The sequence below is a fragment of the Anser anser genome (assembly GCF_964211835.1).
Source record: "Anser anser genome assembly, chromosome: 2".
Lineage (NCBI taxonomy): Eukaryota > Metazoa > Chordata > Aves > Anseriformes > Anatidae > Anser > Anser anser.
In genome coordinates this window covers 92,351,084-92,371,933 of record NC_139721.1, presented here as the reverse complement: position 1 = coordinate 92,371,933, position 20,850 = coordinate 92,351,084, and the positions used below count along the sequence as shown (strand labels likewise).

At 43.4% G+C, this 20,850-nt stretch overlaps 1 protein-coding gene across 3 annotated transcripts; it reads left to right on the top strand.

The window, feature by feature from the left end:
- The first annotated feature begins 220 nt into the window (after positions 1 to 220).
- Positions 221 to 19,028, top strand: LOC310895842 (CLIP-associating protein 1-A-like). 3 transcript variants are annotated; one of them, XM_083827565.1, is made up of 2 exons: positions 221 to 862; positions 17,134 to 19,028. In XM_083827565.1, the coding sequence occupies exons 1-2, from the start codon at positions 683 to 685 to the stop codon at positions 17,206 to 17,208; spliced, it is 255 nt and encodes an 84-aa protein (XP_083683691.1). In that variant the 5' UTR covers positions 221 to 682; the 3' UTR covers positions 17,209 to 19,028. The 3 variants fall into 3 exon arrangements, with proteins under 3 accessions (XP_083683691.1, XP_083683690.1, XP_083683689.1); XM_083827564.1 differs by lacking the exon at positions 17,134 to 19,028 and adding an exon at positions 7,718 to 11,798; XM_083827563.1 differs by lacking the exon at positions 17,134 to 19,028 and adding an exon at positions 10,295 to 11,798 and having other exon boundaries at positions 224 to 862.
- The last annotated feature ends 1,822 nt before the right edge of the window (positions 19,029 to 20,850 follow it).

Sequence of the window (20,850 nt, the reverse complement as noted above, 5' to 3'; positions counted from 1 at the left end):
GGGACATGGTTTAGTGGGTGACAGTGGTGGGAGGGTGATGGTTGGACTAGGCAATCTTGGAGGTCTTTTGCAAGCTTTACGATTCTGTGAGTCTGTGATTTAAAACTGATACTGAAACAGCAATTCTAGCCGCTACAGAGTTTAGGGCAGTCAACCCACGGGCAGGCTCCGCACAGCCTCCCTGAGCCCCACGCCCCCTTGCGGCCGCCAAAACCCCCTCAGAGCCCCGGGCCCCTCCCCTCAGCGCCTCGGGGAGAGCGGGACGGGCAGGCTGCGCATGCGCCTCCTCCGGCGGGCCACAACCCGCGTGGAGGCGGTGGGCGGGGCGGGAGAGGGCGGATCTATTGAGGGGCGGGGCTATGAGGAGCCCCCGCCCAGTGTCAGGCCCCGCCCCCTCAGTCCGGCGCTGGCCCGCGGGGGGGCCGCAACTTGGCCGGGACGGCGGCGGCGGTTCTGCGGGGCTCGGCTCGGCCTGGCCTGGCCTGCGGGGAGAGGGGGACGGCCGTTGGCACGGAGCTCCCCCGCGGTGGGGACCGGGGGCTGACGAGGCTGCCGGGGTCCGAGGGGATGCGAGCTGCGGGCCGGCCCCGCCGCGGCGTGGCGCGGGGGAGGCCGGGCCGGGCCCCGCGGCGCTGAGGAGCTGGAGCCCCCCCCCCGTGCCCCCGGCCCGGAGCCGCCCGGGATGGATCATTTCTGTCAGCAGGTGCAGCAGAAGGACGTGGGCCGCAGGCTGCAGGTCGGGCAGGAGCTGCTGGAGTACCTGCGCGACCCCGCGGCGTCCCCGGACGTGGAGCAGGACCCGCAGCGGCTCGACAGAGTGATCGACGAGCTGGCGGCATGGGTCAACTCCAGCAACTTCAAGGTGCGGGGGCGGGGAGGGGCCCGGGGTGCGCTTTCGCCACGCACCGGCACACGTACAGACCGGCGTCTGGCCCAGGCTCCTGCCCTTCCTCCCCCAGAGACTCGGAAATTTTGCCTGGCTTTGGTTAATACTTCTTGCTTTCTATTCCTTTTATCATTGCCTAAACATTGCAGCGCATAACATCTTGGGGGACCCACCCCCCAGCTATTTTCTTAGCCTGAAATAACATAGCTAGTAATTCTTACTTTTTTTTTTTTTTCTTTCCCACCATTCCCTTCCCATGTCCTGCTCTCTGCACTTGGTCTGATGTTTCCTGGGATTGCCAGTATTTCCTGCAGGCCCTAAGGAGTGCTGTTTCACTGTGTTCATATTTCTCTCCACTTAATGACTGATTTGCTTCTTTGGGTTCCAGTTGTAAATTTCAAATTTTTCTATCGCCTTTAGGCGGCTTTTCCATAGACGAGAAGTTATACAGTATTTTTATAGCTACCCAATGATGACTCATGTTTGGCTTTTTTTTTTTCCCCTGGTGCACTCTTGACTGACATACAGGGAAACAGTATTTACAGTGGACGTGTGGGGGAGTAATATTTGTAAATTTTTCTGCTGTTGGTCAGCCGATAACGATAGACAATGTAGCTTTATTACTAAGGGCAATAGAGTTCGTCTTAGCGCTTTTTTTCTTTTTTATTTTTTTTTCTGCTGTATGTAACTGTCACTGGTCTGCACTCCCATCATCTGGTGGCGGTGTTGATCTGTAATGCTGAACTCAGGTCTGGCAGCTGGCGAGAGCCGCCCTTCCTGCTGCCCTTCCTGCTGCGCAGAGTCCCTGAGTTGCTGTCTCATCTCTTAAGACGGTCGTCCTTAGGACCTCTGGACTTAGTGCGTTGAGGTTACGGTATTTTTTTTCCCTATTTCTGTAGTCTCAGGAGGAAAGCATAGGAACACCTTGCAAAGGCAGTGTGTTCGTGAAATACTTATTTTTATTCCTTAGATTTGACAATGCTGTGTACTTGGCAGTGTTTGCACATAGCACTTCTAAATTTGAGGCTTGAAAATGATCAGGCTCAGCTGTATTTGCATGTATCTTGCCTTTTTTTTTTTTTTTTTTTCAAGTAAATTTGTTCCTAAAGGTCAGGTTAGTTAGAGGGACTAATGTGCGTTGGATGAAAATGATTTACTTGCTTTTGAATTCTTAATCTGAGCATAGCTGTTGGCAATTGATAAATGAGAAAGCTAGGCAAGTTATGTTAAAACACCCTTTAGTGTAAAGAGGAACTGGCTGGTTACTTATCTCAGTAGGACAACATAAAAGTTTTTTCCTGCACTTCTAAACTGATGAAAGTAGGAACTGAAAAGGAAATTTCAAGGTGTTGTGGTGGTCATTTCTTTTTGTCTCTGTAAAGCAGGTCATTCTGCTTACTGTTGATGCAAGGTGACAGTGATGTTAGCTGTTAGGACTGTACAAACAAAGGAGGAATGTACAGTAGGCTGATAACATCACATTTTGACTGAGGCTTGTGAAGGTTATTATAAAATCTTATAATTAATAATTATAACTCATAATAACTATTATAAGTCTATAAATAGATTTATATGAAGTATAATAATTATTATATTATTACAGTCTCCTTTTCTGCATGTCACCTGGTGGTGGCTCTTTATACATGCAAAACTGCATTTCAAAGCATATTGTACATGCAGTATTAATGGTAACAGCATAAGGTCTTGGATGGTTTGTTTGCGATCAGTGTCCCTGGCTATGATGGTATTGGTCGGCACCTGATGTTTCCAAATGAAAATTAGGAATATTCTGGAGAATTGTGGTTGGCATTGTTATAAATGAAGATATAACTCAATCTAAATTTAGTAATATTTATAAAAGGCAAGTAAACAGCGCTGGGTGCGCGGGGAGTCTACGCTCTACCAACATGCACGCACAACCGTCGAACTTTCTAAATATATAGAACTTTGCTTTTACATATTCATAAGAAACCCGAGTACGCCTATACATATGTACAATCAGAAAAGGTATCAATTGAAACATAAACATGGCAAAGTTTTCCTAATTCTGGCAAGTGTTAAACAAACAATCCTTTAAGTCTATTACTATTAATGTCCATGACTGGGGGAGCATATTTGGAGACGGTAATCCTGGTTGAAGTGCTCCCATATCTTCCATGACTTCATTAATTTTTCTCAGATCATATAACAGTCTCTATTTTCCATTCCTCTTCTTGATTACAAACACCGGAGAGTTCCAGGGCTAGTCGTGGAAACAATATGTCTCGCTTTAAGTTGTTAAGCAACTCGGCCTTCGGGCCTTATGTATCTTATTCCTTCCGGATTGAAGGGAAACAGATCCGGCTCCTTTTCAGGGCCTATAGGGCCTGCATCAAAAGGAACGTCCAGGTCACCAGAGGGTGTAACAGCAAAGGCCTGCGATGGTGGTAGCGGCGGGGGGGGGCGATGATGTAGCAGAAGGATTGGTGGATGAGCCCGCAGCTCCCTCACTATCTGGCAAACCACACATTTCTGATTGTGGTCACACACGGCTCTTTAAGGCCTCGGAGATTGCTCGCCAGGTGCCGGGCAATCCCACCGCAACCTTGTCGTTTTTAGTAGCAGAGTCCCACACCTTGACCTCAATTTGGTCCCATGTTTCAGGATCATAAACTGTCTGAATAAGCTGTAAGGTTACCAGGACAGTCTTTTTTTCTAAGGACGTATGATTCCCCATAATGCGCAACTGCTTACTTTCGGCCAGTGAGGGGCAGTTGTGTGCACAGGTCCGCTTCTCTCAGCTTGAGCTTCCTTCCAGCTCCGGTGCGCCCATTTCCAACGACTTTCTATACGAGCTTCTTAGAGCGGTTTGCTGAGTTTGGTCGAACCATCTTCATTAGGTGATCAATGTCCCTGTTCTGTTAGCCTGTCCTTGTTTGTTTTCTTCAGGTCCTTGTTCGTTTTCTTCAGGTCCCTGTTCAGGTGCCATTTGTGGCGTAACGACCACACGGACACCAGGGTTCTTTTAGGATCAGTAACTGCTACTACCTTATTGATGACAGAACATCATATCGTGTTGCATCCCATATTGAGGACAGGCTCCCTTCTTATACCATTTGCCCTACAGCAGTACTTTTTCACTAACTCTTCATTGGTCAAACAACTTTGCCCAGCAACCAGCAAACCCCCAGCAACTTCCATGCCTAAACAGCGGGAGAACAAGCAACACGAGATGGCATGGCATCTCCTGAATCACCCTTCTTTGTTCCCTCAAAACTCTTTACATTCCTTCTGGCCTCATCGTTAAGAGTCTGATGTTGTCACCAGCCATGGGGCTTGTCGACCCCCGTGGCCACACTCCCACATTTCCCCCTTCTTTATTAACATCAACCATCTTCTTGACACGAATTATTACTCCATATATCACAGCATCTAAAATTCCTATTTCATCTTAAACAAGCATGGATGTGGGAGTATCGCCATGGGGGTCGGCAAGCCCCGTGGTTGGTGATTGTAGTGGGTAAAGCCTTGTTTGTTCATTAAATATTGCTGATGGGAGGTTTTCAACGGTTGACTGCTTATATCCCCAATATCCTGTTGAAGGAAAAAAACAAGTATGGGAATTTCCTGATAAGTTAACAATTGCAGTAGAAACCAGCTTCAAATATGGGCAAAATGGCATTCCCCCTCACATGAGAACACACATATCGCAGCAAAGTCATGACCCCAACGCAGAGGAAGATGACGATCTTGGTCCTGTGGGTGGGTCGGAACCCAAGGCTGCCTCCGATACCACCAGGGAGCCCGTTAGGGTTAATGATTAAACATTGGAACGATTACCCCTCTAGGCGGGGTAAGGATATAGTTAAGATGATACATTATTGTATGGAAGTCTGGGGTGGGAAGCAAATTAGGGGCTCACCCATTATATTGGCCCGTGTTTGGGTCCTTTGAGGAATGGATCTGTCAGGCTCTAAACCTTTATGTGAATTCAAAGGAGCCTTTCAGCCTAAGAGGGAGAGGATACCCTCTCCTCTGCAACCTCCAGCCCCCCCCACGGCTCCGGGTTACCATACTGACTCTGATTTGGCCACAGACACCCCTCGGGGAACTAGACAGGTAACTTAGAGCCAAACTAGAAATTGAGAGGGTGAGAGTAGACTATATCCCCTAAGAGAGGTTGCAATGGGAGGCCCCAACCCAGTATGGGATACGTCTCCATGCCCCTAAATACGGGAGACGTCAGAGAATTCAAGAAGGAAATGGGAAATCTCTTAGAAGATCCTCTTGGAGTCTCTGAGCGAGTAGACCAATTTTTGGGGCCTAATGTTTACACCTGGGAAGAACTCCAGGCCATTTTAGGTATATTATTCACTGCAGAAGAAAGGAATATGATCCGGAGGGCTGGAATGTGAATCTGGGACCAGCAACACCAGCAGGGTCCTGCGGGAGATCTTAAATGACCCCTACAGAGGCCTAACTGGAATAACTAAAATGAACAAGATAGGGGTCATATGCAGGATTTAAGGACTATTATTGTACAAGGTATAAGGGATTCAGTCCCTAGAGGACAAAATATAAATAAGGTCTTTAGTGAACATCAAAAGAAGGATGAAACTCCCACAGAATGGCTGGAGAGATTAAGGAAGAACCTCCAGCTTTATTTGGGACTGGACCCCGGTACACCAGTGGGACAGGCCTTGTTAAAAACGCAATTTGTGGCAAAATCATGGGGGGATATCAGGCGGAAATTAGAAAAATTATAGGATTGGCAGGATAGAGGGATGGATGAACTGCTGAGAGAAGCTCAGAAGGTATATGTGCGAAGAGAAGAAGAGATTCATAAAAGGCAGGCCAGGATTCTAGTGGCAGTGGTCCGGGAAGGACAAAAAGGGCCCCCCCGTCGCCCAAAGGGTGTTCCGCTACCACGAAAAAGACCTCCGAGGAGCCAGAGTGATCAGAAGGATCTAAGACAGATAAAATGTTTTTACTGCCAAAAGAAGGGACACATGAAAAAGGACTGCAGAAAACGCTTAAAAGATGAGCGCATGTTTAAAGAAGATTAGGGGAGTCAGGGGCTCCATCTACTGGGGACTTCTGGTATAACGGAGCCCTTGATAAAATTGAAGTTAGGTCCCCAGCATCAAGAAGTGGAGTTCCTTGTGGACTCTGGGGCAGAAAGATCGACTGTCCAAATGGTACCCCGGGGATGTCAACCTTCCTCGGAGAAATTACAGGTGATAGGAGCAAAAGGAGAGCCCTTTAGGGTCTCAATAGGGTCTCAATAATAAAGGGGGTGAAAATAGAGACCCCAGCCCAAAGTTGCACGGGATCCTTCTTATTAGTACCAGAAGCTGAATATACCCTGTTGGGAAGAAACTTAATGGTTAAGCTAAAAATTAATTTGGAGGTGGAAAATAAAGGAATTGAGGTTAAATTATATGCCCTCACTGTAGAGGAAGAGGCAAAAATAAACCCTGAGGTGTGGTATTCTCCCAAATCAGTAGGCCGTTTAGATATTAGTCCCTTTGAAGTCACTATCAGGAATCCTATCAGGGTAAAACAATACCCAGTGTCTCAAGAAGGCAGGGAGGGGCTGCAACCAGTAAACCAGAGGCTACTACAGCAGGGATTACTGGAGACTTGCATGTCACCTCATAACACTCCTATATTACCTATTGAGAAACCTGATGGCTCTTATCGGCTAGTCCAAGACTTGAGGGAGGTCAACAAAAGAACAATAATCAGATTTCCTGTAGTAGCTAACCCACATACCTTGCTAAGCCAGCTGTCCCCAGCGCAGAAATGGTATAGTGTCATAGACCTAAAAGATGCGTTTTGGGCATGTCCTTTAAAAAGGGAATGCAGGGATTATTTCGCCTTCGAGTGGGAAGATCCTGCAACCCATCGGAAACAACAATTAAGATGGACCGTGCTTCCCCAAGGATTCACGAATCACCAAATCTATTCGGTCAGGCATTAGAACAAATATTAGAGAACTATGAACCAAATCCTGAAGTAACCTTAGTCCAATATGTGGATGATTTGCTGTTAGCAGGAGAGAGTCAGGAGGCAGTCAGGACAGAAAGTATCAAGCTACTAAACTTCTTGAGCTTAAAGGGACTAAAAGTATCAAAGTTAAAATTACAGTTCACAGAGGAAGAGGTGAAATATTTAGGACATTGGCTAAGTAAGGGCACTAAGAAACTAGACCCCGAACGAGTAAATGGGATTTTGTCACTACAAGCGCCAAAAAGCAAAAGACAAGTTAGGCAGCTGCTGGGATTGTTAGGATATTGTTGGCAATGGATTGAAAATTATAGTAGTAAGGTGATGTTTTTGTATCAGAAACTGGTTGGGGAAGGATTAATGAAATGGAGCCAAAGCGATGAGCAAGGCCTGACAGACTTAAACATGGATTTAGTGAACACTTCTGTGTTAAATTTACCCGACGTGAAGAGACCCTTTTATCTATTTATCAACGTAGAGGAGGGGACAGTGTTCGGGGTCTTAAGACTGGGCAGGGAAAAAGAAACCTGTGGGATATCTTTCTAAACTTTTGGACGCCGTGAGTAGGGGATGGCCCACCTGTCTCCAGGCAGTGGTCGCGGCTGCGCTCTTGGTGGAAGAAATGCATAAAATCACCTTTGGGGGCGAACTGAGGGTATTGTCACCTCACAATATAAGGGGGATCCTGCAGCAAAAGGAGTAGTACAACGCCCCCCCCCCCCCCTCCCCCCCAGAGGTGGCCATACACAGGATCAAACCAGGAGACCAGGTTCTGATAAAATCCTGGAAAGAGACCTCTAACTCCTCATTGGGAAGGACCCTACCTTGTTCTACTTACTGCAGACACAGCTGTCTGGACAGCCAAGAAAGGATGGACTCACGCTAGCCGAGTTAAAGGACCAATACCAGAGGAACGGTGGAGAGTGGTCAGCCGACCTGGAGACTTGAGACTGACCATGCGAAAAGGGACTGATGAGTGAATTCGTAATTGTATGATCGGTAACCCTAAGGAATTAACTAAGGAATAATAGGTTCACTGTAAACGAAACTGGGAAGTAGAGGAAGGGAAATTCCTTAATGTACCAAGACCCATACATCAGAAGGGTAACGCGCCTAAGGATGAGTGAGTGACTGGGACTGGGAGTGGCTGAAACAGGGAAATTGGTACCTAGGCCCCTGAAAATTACCCTTGCTGCTGTGAAGAAAGTGAACCCCACTGCTTGAGGCAACCAAGTAGGCGGGCGAGGCAGAGGGGTACAACAGTGGGGAGAGTTATTTGGTACCCACCCCTATTTGAGATGATGGAGTCCGGCCGAATAAACCACCCTAGTACCCACCATAATTCGAAGCCGCCTCCCCAGAATTATAAAAGGATGTTGCCCTTCTGGTGTATGTTGGCGCTACCTCTCCTATTGAATATCCCCTGTCCGGCTGGGGCCGACCAGGGATATTCGCACCAGCCCTTTAAGTGGAGTTTAATTAGGTGGGAGGACCAAGTTATCATTAACCAAGTAACTACGGCGGGTGCACCAAGTTTTCTCACATCCCTTTGTCAACTGGCACCCATAAGCCCGTGTCTGAACCAAATAGGTTTCTACCTCTGCCCCAGCTCGAACCCAGGAAGGGGATACTGCAATTATCCCCACTCCTACTATTGTGCTTATTGGGGTTGTCAAACAATTACTTCAGATTGGAGTCCGGGAGCTGGGAGGGATAAGTTCCTAACTGTAGGATATGGACCCTACGGATGTAGGCCTCCGAACCGAGACTGGAGTGGAGGGATCCGGATGCCCTATGGAGATTGCGAACAACCGTATGTAAATATAACGGATCCGACCGACCGACCCAGCCTGGTTTATGGGGAAAACATGGGGTGTAAGATATTGGGAACCTGGAGTTGATAGAGGAGGTCTAATATTTATAAAAAAGGAGGCCGTACCACTGGAACCTGAATTGGTGGGACCCAACCCGCTATTGAACCCAAGCTTGGATGGAGAGGGTATCAAGAATAATACTAGAAATTTCCCTGTTAATAAGGACACTGTCGTCTAGAATCTCAAGAACGACAATGGGGAAAATTCCCTGTGGAAACTGATGCAAGTAAGCTACCAGCCGTTAAATGCTACCAACCCTAACCTGACTGAGCGGTGCTGGCTCTGTTATGGGGTAAGGCCGCCCTTTTACGAAGCTGTAGGGGTCAATGAGAAGGCCCGGCGGGTAAATGGATCCAATCCCTCGCAATGTACGTGGGGGAAAGAGGGTCAGGGCATAACGCTGACCCAAGTGACTGGGAAGTGGAGATGCGTGGGACAAGTCCAGCCCGATAAAATGCACTTGTGTGCAAATCAAACTAACGTCGGAAGTACAAAAAAAATGGCGAAATGGTTATTACCAGCAGAGAATGCTGGGTGGGTATGCTCAAAGATGGGAGTTACCCCTTGTCTATCCCTGGACTTGTTCGATGAGTCTGTAGAATTTGTGTTCAAGTAATAATCATCCCAAAGATACTGTACCACCCAGAGAGTTTCATGTATGACAATCAGATCAATCAAGAACACCATTTGACAAAACGGGAACCAATTTCCACATTGACAGTGGCTACCCTAATAATTTGGGGGGGTGCAGGGGTAGGCACAAGGGTTGCCTCGTTAATCAAACAAGGGAGAGAGATCACCTCTCTGAGAGCAGCTGTGGATGAAGACTTAGCCAGAACTGAAAAATCTATCAGTGCTTTAGAAAAATCTATAAGATCGTTATCTGAAGTGGTATTACAGAATCGCAGAGGACTAGATTTATTGTATTTACAACAAGGAGGGTTGTGCGCCGCACTCAAGGAGGAATGTTGTGTATATGCTGATCATACTGGAATTGTGAGGGATACCATGACCAAACTTAGAGAAGGATTGGAAAGGAGAAAAAGAGTGGGAGGCCCAGCAAAGCTGGTACGAGTCCTGGTATAATCACTCGCCGTGGCTCACCACTCTGTTGTCAACAATAGCTGGCCCGCTGATTTTATTAACCCTAGGACTAACGTTTGGTCCTTGTATCCTTAACAAAGTCATAGCTATTGTTAAAGGTAGATTGGAGGCTGCTCATCTGATGCTTATGAGGACAAAGTACGAATCGATAAATGATAGATCCATACTAGAGGAAACATTAATCCTGAGTCAATTAGAACTGAATAGATTTAATGAACAAAATGATACAGAGAAAAAGGGGGGATTGTAATGGGTAAAGCCTTGTTTGTTCATTAAATATTGCTGATGGGAAGGTTTTCAACGGTTGACTGCTTATACCCCCAATATCCTGTTGAAGGAAAAAAACAAGTATGGGAATTTCCTGTTAACAACTGCAGTAGAAACCAGCTCCAAATACGGGTAAAATGGCATTCCCCCTCACATGAGAACACACATATCGCAGCAAAGTCATGACCCCAACGCAGAGGAAGATGACGATCTTCATCCCCGCGACCACCAGAGGAGTGACGAAGACCCCCTAGCAACAGGCCTCGCAGTCGTAAGAAGACACCAAGATGTGCCACTAAACCCGGAACTACCAGGCTATAAATCGAGACTCTGGCGGGCTTAGGTGTACGCCGTTGGTGGAGCAGGAGACTCCCCGGCCGCCCAGCGCTGTTTTACTTATCGCTGCTTGCTAAATTGCTCAAATAAATAGAAATTTGATCTACCTTACCCACGATGTGTCGGGAATGATTTCTACCAGAACTAATTTATAACAGTGATAACATCGGATTCCTGAGGATGAAGCCATGAGGAATGTAAACAAACTAGAAGGAACAAAGAAGAGTGATTCACGAGACCCTTGCTGTCTCAAACTGCTTGTTCTCCAACCGTTAAGACATGGAAGTTGCTAAATGTTTACTGTTGCCGGGCGAAGTCATTAACCAATGAATAGCTAGTGGGAAAGTACCGCTTGTAGAGCTAATGGTATAAGAAGGAAGCCTGTCCTCAATAAAAGTTATTGAAGTTATTGATCCTTAAAGAAACCCTGGCATCCGTGTGGTCATTATGCCACAAATGGCGCCTGAACAGGGGCTTGAAGGGCTGGGGCTTGAAGAAAAAATGAATGAACACAGACAGGTTAATGGAGCAGGGGCTTGAAGAGAAAAAGAACGAACAGGGAGGGACAGGCTAATGGAGCAGGGACAGGGACACTGATCGCCTCATGAGGATAGGTTTGGTCAAACTCAGCAAGCTGAAAGGAAGCTCAGGCTACTGAAAGGAAGCACACACGAGCTGAAAGGAAGCTCAAGCTGCTCAGAGAAGCAGACCCTGCACTGAAAGGAAGCACACCCGAGCTGAAAGGAAGCTGAAGCTGAGAGAAGCAGACCCACGCACACAACTGCCTCTCACTGGCCGAAAGTCCAGTTGGGTATTTATTTTTTTTGTTTTGTTTTTTAAATTACCATCAGCAGTCTCCCAGTGTAATCGAGGTGATTGGTATCAGCTAGTTTTATCTTACTAATTACCAGTGGACCTCACTGTGGGAATAAAAATGTTTTTTGCAGAGTTACATTGTTTAAAGGTAAGGAATGGGGTATTGAGATATGCTCGCAGTGATAAGAAAATTTAGCAGGCGACCTTGTAAAATGCAGACAACCAGACTCCTTAGAACAATTAGGTGAAAATCACGGTGTTAAGTCAAGTCAGATAAGTGAAGAAACATTACCACTTCAAACAGTAAAAAAGTCAAAAGAAATTTGAAATCTAACAGGCGGGCAACTGAAGGCCATGTATTGTCTGTGAAGCATCAGATAGATTGTGAACCTGGATTACCCACTCAGTGGGGAAACAGGGGAGGGGCCTGTCATCAAAAAGTATATAAACTGTGTTTTGGAACCAGTAGGCGCGCTCCTGCTTGTGGGGCGCCCGCCATTGCAATCGCGAATAAATTACTACTTCACTGAAATCCTCGCCTGAGCCTAAGTTATTGGCTACAGAGTGTTTCTTACAGAGTATCACCTTGTCATAGAAATTTTGTTCTACTTTCTCAAGCAGGACTGGGTGGTTAGTTTGGAATGACAGCTTGATGAATGCAAGATGAAAATATACGTTTTTTTCTGTGCCCATTATAAAAACTCTCCTGGGTAAAAAATTGCAATTTATACACTTTTTCTGAGATGGTTAGGAATGTAAGAGTTTTTCCTATCAGCATGACTTTCAGAGGGTCACTCCCCTACACAGAGATGGTGTGCACCTGTTTCCAAATATGTAACGTATCTTTACCCATGTCCTCAATTAAAGTGCACACTGGATTAAGTGTTGTTCCACAACGATCCTACGAAGTCTACAAGTGTCTTAATTAAGGTCTACACTACTACTGTTTAAGAACTGCAAGAAACCTTGACTGTTTGGCAGTGTATTTCCAAAAAGATAATTTTCTTCATCTCAGAAATAAATCATTTAAAAAACTAAATTGAAAAGAGACTAAAATAAAAAACCACTACACACTGGCATCTGCCTAAATGTCTGTTGGAAACAAATTATGAGTTGGCACTTAGTGAAGTATAAATCCAGCAAGTGCTTTGGAAGCTGGGGTTTTAGGTGTTGTTTTTGTGTCTGTCACTGCATTCCTCTGCACCTGTCCTATACTGTACACATTTGGAATTCTTCTGTATTCCTTATCATTTCAAAGATAGGAACATAAACACCTCTGCTTTTCCTGAGATGACTGTCAGTATGTCTGTGTATGCATCACTGAAACCTCCTAGACTCCAGTGCTGTTTTCCCATGCCAGACACCACTATGCGCCTTCCTGAACAGCAGGCATTTTTTCAATAGCAACTTAACAGCTACTAAGGGAGAGTAGAAGGTCAGTCTCTAAGACAGGATCCCAAACGGACAGGAATCGAACGGTGCTGGCTAGCAGTGAGACACAATGCAGTGTGGTCTCCAGGGAAATAGCTCATGAGCCTGAAGCATGAGATAAACCTGCAACTAAAGCATTCCTAGGCAACTGCGATAACAACGTGTCACATTCCTGAGGACTCAAAACAAAAGCTGCAGGAGTCCCTGCAAGGTAGTGCTCCCTTAGACAGCTGTGCTCTCAAGGAAAATGAAAGATTCGTGCAAGTCTTGTTACTTCTTTCCATTTTCTGAAAACAAAACAGGGAAGTTAGGGATTTTGAGAGGGACTAACCTAACCCTAAAGTAAATGATAGCAGAAAGTAGCTGTAAAATTCTTTAACTGGTTAAAAACAAAATATGCAGAAAACACTCATGCTTTCACAGTGTATTGAAAATAATGTAAATGTCAAAATAAGGAGGTGGCAAACAAGTTGTTTCGCTGTATATTACAAATAACTAATTGTCCTGATGTAGTGTTAACCACCAGCTGGGAAGATTAAACCCATCTCTTCAAATTGGGCTTCTTACCCTTTTCATTTAGGCATTGTACTGCTTTTTGTAGGTAAGTAGTCCCTTCACTGCTGCTCATAAATTGAGTACAAAACAGCCCAAGATACTCATTTTTTTTTATTATTATTAGCCATTGTTCAGTGACTAGTCTGTGCAAACAAACAGATCATGAAATGGCTGCAGCAAGTATTTATTTGTTGTTAATTATTTATTCTGGCTCACTGGCCAAGTGCCATAGGCTGGAGGAGAGGAGGGGGAAGGAACGGGAGACCAAAACAAAACACCTTTACTGGTGTGATAGACAAAATTCTAGCAGTCATGTACAAAAGACGGGTTGCAGCATGAGATTTAACAGGATAAGCACAGCCCACAGTACCCTTCTGGGAAGTGAGGAAAGGAAGATCAAGAGCATTCCAGAATTCATAATTACATTGCACTTCTGAGAATCAGATCAATCTTAATACCTCACCTTGTTTTCAATCAGTGCTGGAAGCAGCAAACCTCAAGTTTATTTCAGATCTGAAGCACTCAAGAACTCATTTGCTTCTTTCTTCCAGATATTCCTGCCAGTAGCAATGTAAATAACAGATTTCTCTTGTGTTGCTTTGTAAAAATTCTTTAATATCAAAGACTTTTCCATAGCAGAGTGTCACAGCACACCTCGCAACACAACACTTCCACAGTGGGTGGAAGGCTTTCCTGCCAGTACCTGAAGCCAGAGGTGATTAGGTGAATTGTAATAGTTAATCACCACTGAATTAACAAAACAAAACAAACAAAAAAAACCACAACACATCAGGAACAGAAGAAATAACGTGGAAAAAAAAGCATCAGAATTACTCCACTCCAGATAGAAAAGCTGTATACCAAGAAAGAAAGTGACTGGAAAACCACCAGGACAACAGCTGAGCCATCTGTATCAAGGCTGTCTCTCTCACATGCAACCCCGAGAACCAGGACAGCTATTAAGCAAAGCTAAGGTAAACACTGCCTTCTTGCTTCTCAACGGCATCCAGAATTCATACATTGAGTGTGAAACACATCTACATGAAAAAGAAAAAAGCTACAAAAAAGTTTCTGTAAAAGAAGCTGCTATGTAAGGGCATAACACCACTGGACCACAAAATCAAAGCTTAATTACAGGTGGGAGTCTCCTATGCAATAGTTTCCGTTTCTGGCACTGTTTCTTAACGCATCTTTTTGTCTGGCTATGCCATTTGTGGGTATTGTACTGCTGTTTATGCAGGGCTTTATTTCCAACTCCAACTGCATGACAGATCTCTCAAAGACCTCACAGGACACTGTTTAGACCATCATATTTAAAAAATTAACTTGTTAACAGTCATTGTCATTTTGCAAGGATTGAAAATTATCTTCAAGCACTCCAGCAGCTTCTAATTAAGAATATGCCAAGTGTCAACCTGATCAGATAAAGTGTTAAAAAGCTATTTAGCAAGCACAATTTGCCTGCATAACTGTCTCCTGAAGAAACACCCAAAGGTTGCCATTACTTTTACTTTGTTTTCAGAAGAGCATATAAAATAATCTGCCCTTTGTTTCACCAGTAATCCGTATACTAACAGAGCTTTCTCCATTTTATCTGTCCCCAGTCTGTGAGTCTGAAGAAAGACAGAGCCATAGAAATAAACATTAGTTGTAATGTCTCCCACTCACTCCCATGGACTAATTCCTTCCCTTCCTCCCATATGTCTGTTCACAGAGGCATGCTCACTGACAAAGCTGTCCATCCCATTGACAGGTAAGAGTACTAGATGGTTTGGGAACTTGAGACATTTTGCGTCCCCTTTCTTTTTTTCCCTACTACTAGAGAACACAGTCCTTGTGAGTACCCGAGCTGTGCAAGGATAAGGTATTATCCAGAAGCCCTGGTCACCTTCCCTCTGTCCCATGCCAACTCCAAATCTCCTGGGCAGTCGGCTGCTTTTCCAATCAAATCCACAGAAAATTCTTCCACACACACTGGAGAAGAATATGAATTCTTTGGTTTGGATTTGCATCCTGAGTTTTCCCAAGCATTCAGAGTTGCTCAGACTTAATTTTCCAGTTCAGGCACACTAGCAGAGATTAATACATTTGGGAAAAACAAGAATAGCACATTAGAACAGTGATACAAAGCCTGCAAACAAACAAACACATTAGTATTCTCTGCAGGCGCCGCTTATAGCTGAATGTATGTATTCATCACAAACCTATTATAGGGTTGACTCTTGGTTTCAACTTCCTCACACTCAAACAACTACACAATTATTTCCTTGATGATTCTTTCCTTCCTAACCTCCCCAGCCACTGCCCTTCCTAGATGCATGCCAGTTACATTACTGCTTAAAGGTGAAAAACAAAATCTACCCCAGGAACTCACTTTGGCAAAGTCTATCCTAACACGATTAATTTAAGAGAAGCAAAATGACCAAGCAGGGCCAGTAGCACCATTATGGCACAGAAAGCTGCGTGCACCTACATTCATTCCACTTGCAGCAATAGCGCTGAAAGTCCTGCAAGTACAGAGGGCTAAACACACTTAGACCTGTGATTAACCTCCAGGCAAGTAACTAAGGATGTTGCCACAGGTGTGCTATGGAATGAAAAGGGAAGAACTTGAGAACGAAAGGGAAGTGAGCCTTTCTATCAGAAGCGATGTTTCCCTCCCATGTAGCCCCAACACATAGCTAAAGATTTTCTCCATTTCTACGTTTTGTGAAACAATCTGACTAGGCATCTAGTTTGCCTAGGGGTAACCTACCGCTTCTGTAAAAACAACCTGCAAAGTAAAGCTGAATAACAAAGCACTGATTGTTTGTACCAACTGGAGACCTGTTCCCCCCCAGAATCATCAGGTCTCTGCAAAAATTTCAGTGTCACAATTTCACACTTTCCGTTTCAACTTACAAGATCAATGTCTTGCTGCTTTGTTGTAGTATTATATAAGAAAATAAGAAGCCATTATATGGAATTGAATTAGTCTTTATTCAAAACATGTTTTGCAAAAGGTTTGATTTATTCAGTGCCAGCCAGAGACAGTGAACTTATTTATGAGGGTTGGATCTATTGTCTAGGTTTAATTAGATAATTATTAGACTTCCCATTTCTGTTGTTGCTGATCCTTAATACTTCTTGTAACATGATGTGTTTAGGATGTTTTCCAAAGAAAGCAGAAGACATTTGTATTCATTCTAATTGTTCATGAAATTAAAACTTACCTTTTTTTTTTCTCCAGCTGATTAGCTGAAAGACCTTGCTTCTCACTCCCAGAAATGACCTGTAACATCTTTCTCTCCCCTTAAATAACCAACCATTCATTTACTTCTTTTCACAGTCTTACATCACTCAGCAACTTTTTCCACAGAATTTCCTCTCACTAGTTGCCCATAAGAAAACATATCCTAAAGGCTGCACTAAAGTTTGTTCTCCAGATATCAGCATAGCACATTACTGTTGATGGCTGAAGCCACTTTTGGATGAAGAGAAGGTGCTGCTTCATGATGCAAAGGGGTATAGGACTGTGAATGTGCAATATACCACCATACTGCAGTCATAGAGAGTATGTACAGTCATAAACAGTAGAGAGAACTGTGTATGTGGGCCCTCTTACTTCAGAATTTCTTTTTCACCTTTATTCCATATTGTGGAAAACATCTATAGGAAGCCAAGCATTATACATCTTATTTTGAAAGCCCCTCTGCTTTTTGAAGTACTTGAGATTGGACCTGTCTATATGCAATTTGATTGTGTTATCACAAGAGGAATGATTTAAAAACAAAATTGACCCCTTCTTTTGACATTGGATCAACACACCCATGAAATGTACAGCAACAAAGAATTATGGGTGAAAAGCATTTACTAATGTATGCCTTGTTTTTGCAGCTGCTTCAGCAAAACATGGAGTGGTTACTTACAAAAATAAGTGGCATGAAACAGCTATCCAATGTTTTCCGATGAAAATAAGAGGATGTTTAAAATAACAGTAATTCTCCTGAAAGACTTAACATTATTATTCATACAGTACCAAGACACAGAATATTCACTCTACCCATAAATCACACATCACAGAGAACAGCAGTAGGATTTCATGTTTTCCTTTCCTACCACTTCAGACCCTCTCTGATACCACTACCCTGGTGAAATGATGAACACTTACAGGAAGAAAACTGCTCTACTCCCAAACCCATTCAATCCCTGTCATCTTTTAGAACATGGCAATAGCTTGTTACAGTGACATTTGCAATATGAACAGTCATCTACAAAGGAAGAAATCATCAATATATTTCAAGATATATCCTGGATTTATTACAAAGTTTCAAAATTCTGTTGACTGTCTTCTTTGTCTTTCTTCCATTTTTTGTTTTTAATGTCTTTTGGCTTAGAAAAATATCCTAGAAATCTTACAACATGCAGCTGGTCAAAAGTATATTTAAGACACTGAATATTCTCTAATCAAAGCTGTGGTAATGCTCATCTAGCTAAAGAATAACCCCAGTTCTCAGATTAAAAAATGAAACTACATTAATACATCTTTTCTCCTTTCTCCACTCCAACAGTTTTCTCATGGCAGGAAAGCAAATGAACAACGAAATACTGTAAAGTATTTTGCAAAAATCTCACATAACTTCATCTTGAATCTCCCTGCTGTTCCTTAGCAGATTGTTTCTTGGTAAACTGGGAAAGGCAGAGATTTTTATTTTTTAAACTATTTTATGCCTGCATGATTCTCCCCACTCCTAAAAGCCATTAACCATCTTCTCTGTGTCCTCTTGCATGGCATAAATCAGTTATCACTTTTTTTGTTGTTGTTTACAGCTGAAAGGAGCCAGAGACTTTCAGTCAGACAGCTACAGCATGTCTTTAGAATATGGATTAGGCTACCAGACAGCAAGTACATAGTACTGCTGTCCAGAGCTAACAATTCTGTTTTTCCCTAGTATATTAGTATTTTTTCCTTGAATTCACAATTCTTATAAATTTTTAAAAGTTGGTTTTAAGCTACTTAGCTTTTGTCTCAAACTACATACAGGAAAAGTTCACTTTCCATAGACCACTTAAAGAATCCAGCCAATATGATGCAGCCAAAAGCAAATCCCGGCACAAAGGAATATTTGTCAGTGTTTATGCATAGCATCACATTTGTAATACCAACTGTCCCAGGCAATTAAAGACAAGTCATTCTGGATATTTTGAGGAAAGCTCCATTGGAACTGTGGGGAGCAGTGCCAAGACATGCAAAAGCAGCTGTAATTTCATGTCAGAATATAAATCAAAGAATCACCATATAAATAAAAGAATCACTGTAATTCTAAAATGGAAAGCCAGAGAGAAACCTTCAGCAGGAATTAAAAGCAATTTGGAAGAAAGTTATCTTCACTGAAAGAGAGACTCATATTCAATGGAGGTGCCAACAAACATACAACATGAATATGACCTGGCAGATAGCAGAGATTTAGAAACCCATAAAAGCCTGTTAAGAGCAATTAAATAGAATTGTGTGTTGTGAGACCAGTACTGATGAGGAATTATGCCTTCACTCCAGCTTGTATTACCTTAGTAAGTATGCATATGAGACAGTGCATGCCTAAAACAGTTATTTTGTACGCGTATACCTCAGCTGGCTACAGTAATGAAAGAAATACATTCCATATTTTTACTTAATATCATACTCACTGTAACAAGCGAGTTACAGAATGACAGCGGAACCACACGGGAATAGAGACCAGCACAGGTAAATTACAGCCTTTCTGCAGAGTGCTGCTGCAATAACCACAACAACCTGTGAATGACAAGGCAATAGAGTGACACCTATTAGTGAACTGAAACTACTGAGAAGCAAGCTACTCATAAAGCTGTTCACACCTAAAGCTTAGATCAGCCTTTTAGGGCCCTGTGCTGTTTATAAAAGAGCAGAGACTATGCAAGCACCGCGGAGATTTCACAGAGTATTTACCGCCATGGAAAGGAACAAAACTAACATCCAGTTCACTTTTAAGCAGGGCTCTTTTACACAATGTTCTAGATGCAAATGCTATGACCTTCCAACCCCATCCCCCAAATGATGCATGCTCTTACGGTCTTGAGACATACATAAGCTCTCAGCCATCACTTTCATGTAACAGTACAAGCCAAGCAATCTGACCATGCCCCTATTAAATTGCACGTTTGTGAAACTGACCCTGGAAAGAGAAATTTCCTGACAATTACAGAAGAGTAGCTGAAAAGATCAGATGATATAACTTGTTTATGACCCATCTATTATTCAGAGGAAGTAATAGGGCAAATAGTGTTACAATCACTAATAGTTTCACAGTTTCACAAAGGTGCAGCACCATTTGCTTCTGCTCTTTTTTTTTTTCTTTTCTTTCCCATGTGGCTATTACATATTCAGTCCTAAATACTTAATTTAGGTGTAGAGTGAAATCAGTAGGTTGTATCTTTATCAGCGCAGGGAGACCAATGTCAAACACTTTGAGGAAGATCTGCAGAACTGAAGCCTGAAGAAGCCTAACACTAGGCTGCATCTTGCAGACTTTTAGGTTAAAGTTTCTAATAGCCACTTTACCAAACAGCAAAGATACTCTTTGAAGACTCAAATACACGTGTTCATAGTTGGATGGGGCTCACTGTTTCAGTAAGTCTGAGACTTCACTAGCAGAGACCATTTCCTTCTCTCATGTGGACTTCCAAAGTTGGGGGCAACAATCTCTTAATCAGCTGTACTTGCATATTTTCATCCAGATCACAATGCTGATCAGTACTGGGTTTTCAGAGGGGTCATACTGGACTGTTTGGTTTGATACATGCCGTAATTAATTTGGACAAAAGGAACCTATTTCAAAAAATCCTCTAAATAATTGAGATATGTATCCTATTTTACAGTTGAACATAGGCTCTACTCACACTACACTTCTGTGCCCAAACTTACTAGGAGTACTTACAAAAAGAAATAACAGGTATTATTCCTAAAGAGAAGGGTAAAAATCACAATTTACACAAAGCATTTATATCCACTATAAGAGTTCAGGTAAACATGGACAAATATGTATATATACACACAAAAAATTCCATATTATATTTACATCTACATATATGATATCTTATACAAAACATTAATGTGCAGTCTTACTCTGGTAACATCCATCTTGGCAGGCTAATTAGTTTTGGTATTGAAAAAGTGAAATTATTACTTTTTTTGACACATGAGAAAATTTGATTCCAAAACCGTTTTTTTGTGAAGCAGAGCAAAGAGTAATGGCTTAACACCACTACCCCAAAACAAAACTTCCCATAAAGCAAGAAAGCCTGTTCTTCAGGAAAGATACCTCTTAAAAATAAACCCATTTAATTTTTCAGAAAGGAAATTGTGTCCTACCTAACCGGTTCTGAATGAGCTACTTCGGCACATTGGAAACCGCACCTGGGTATCATTCTTTCCATAGAGAGGGCCCCAGTTTGGGAGCAGGGGTGTCTTACCTTGGAGCAGCTCTGGCACTCACGGTCCTCCCAGTTCATGACATGGATGTGGCTCAGTTTTCCCCCACAGGCATCCCACAGCAGTATGGGGCAGGCAGCCAGGAAACACTGCAGCTTTGAGGC

Coding starts and splice junctions, on each gene's coding strand:
- LOC310895842 (XM_083827563.1), top strand. CDS start 683: ATGGATCATTTCTGTCAGCAGGTGCAGCAGAAGGACGTGGGCCGCAGG. Junction 863..10,294: donor TCAACTCCAGCAACTTCAAG/GTGCGGGGGCGG, acceptor CACATATCGCAG/CAAAGTCATGACCCCAACGC.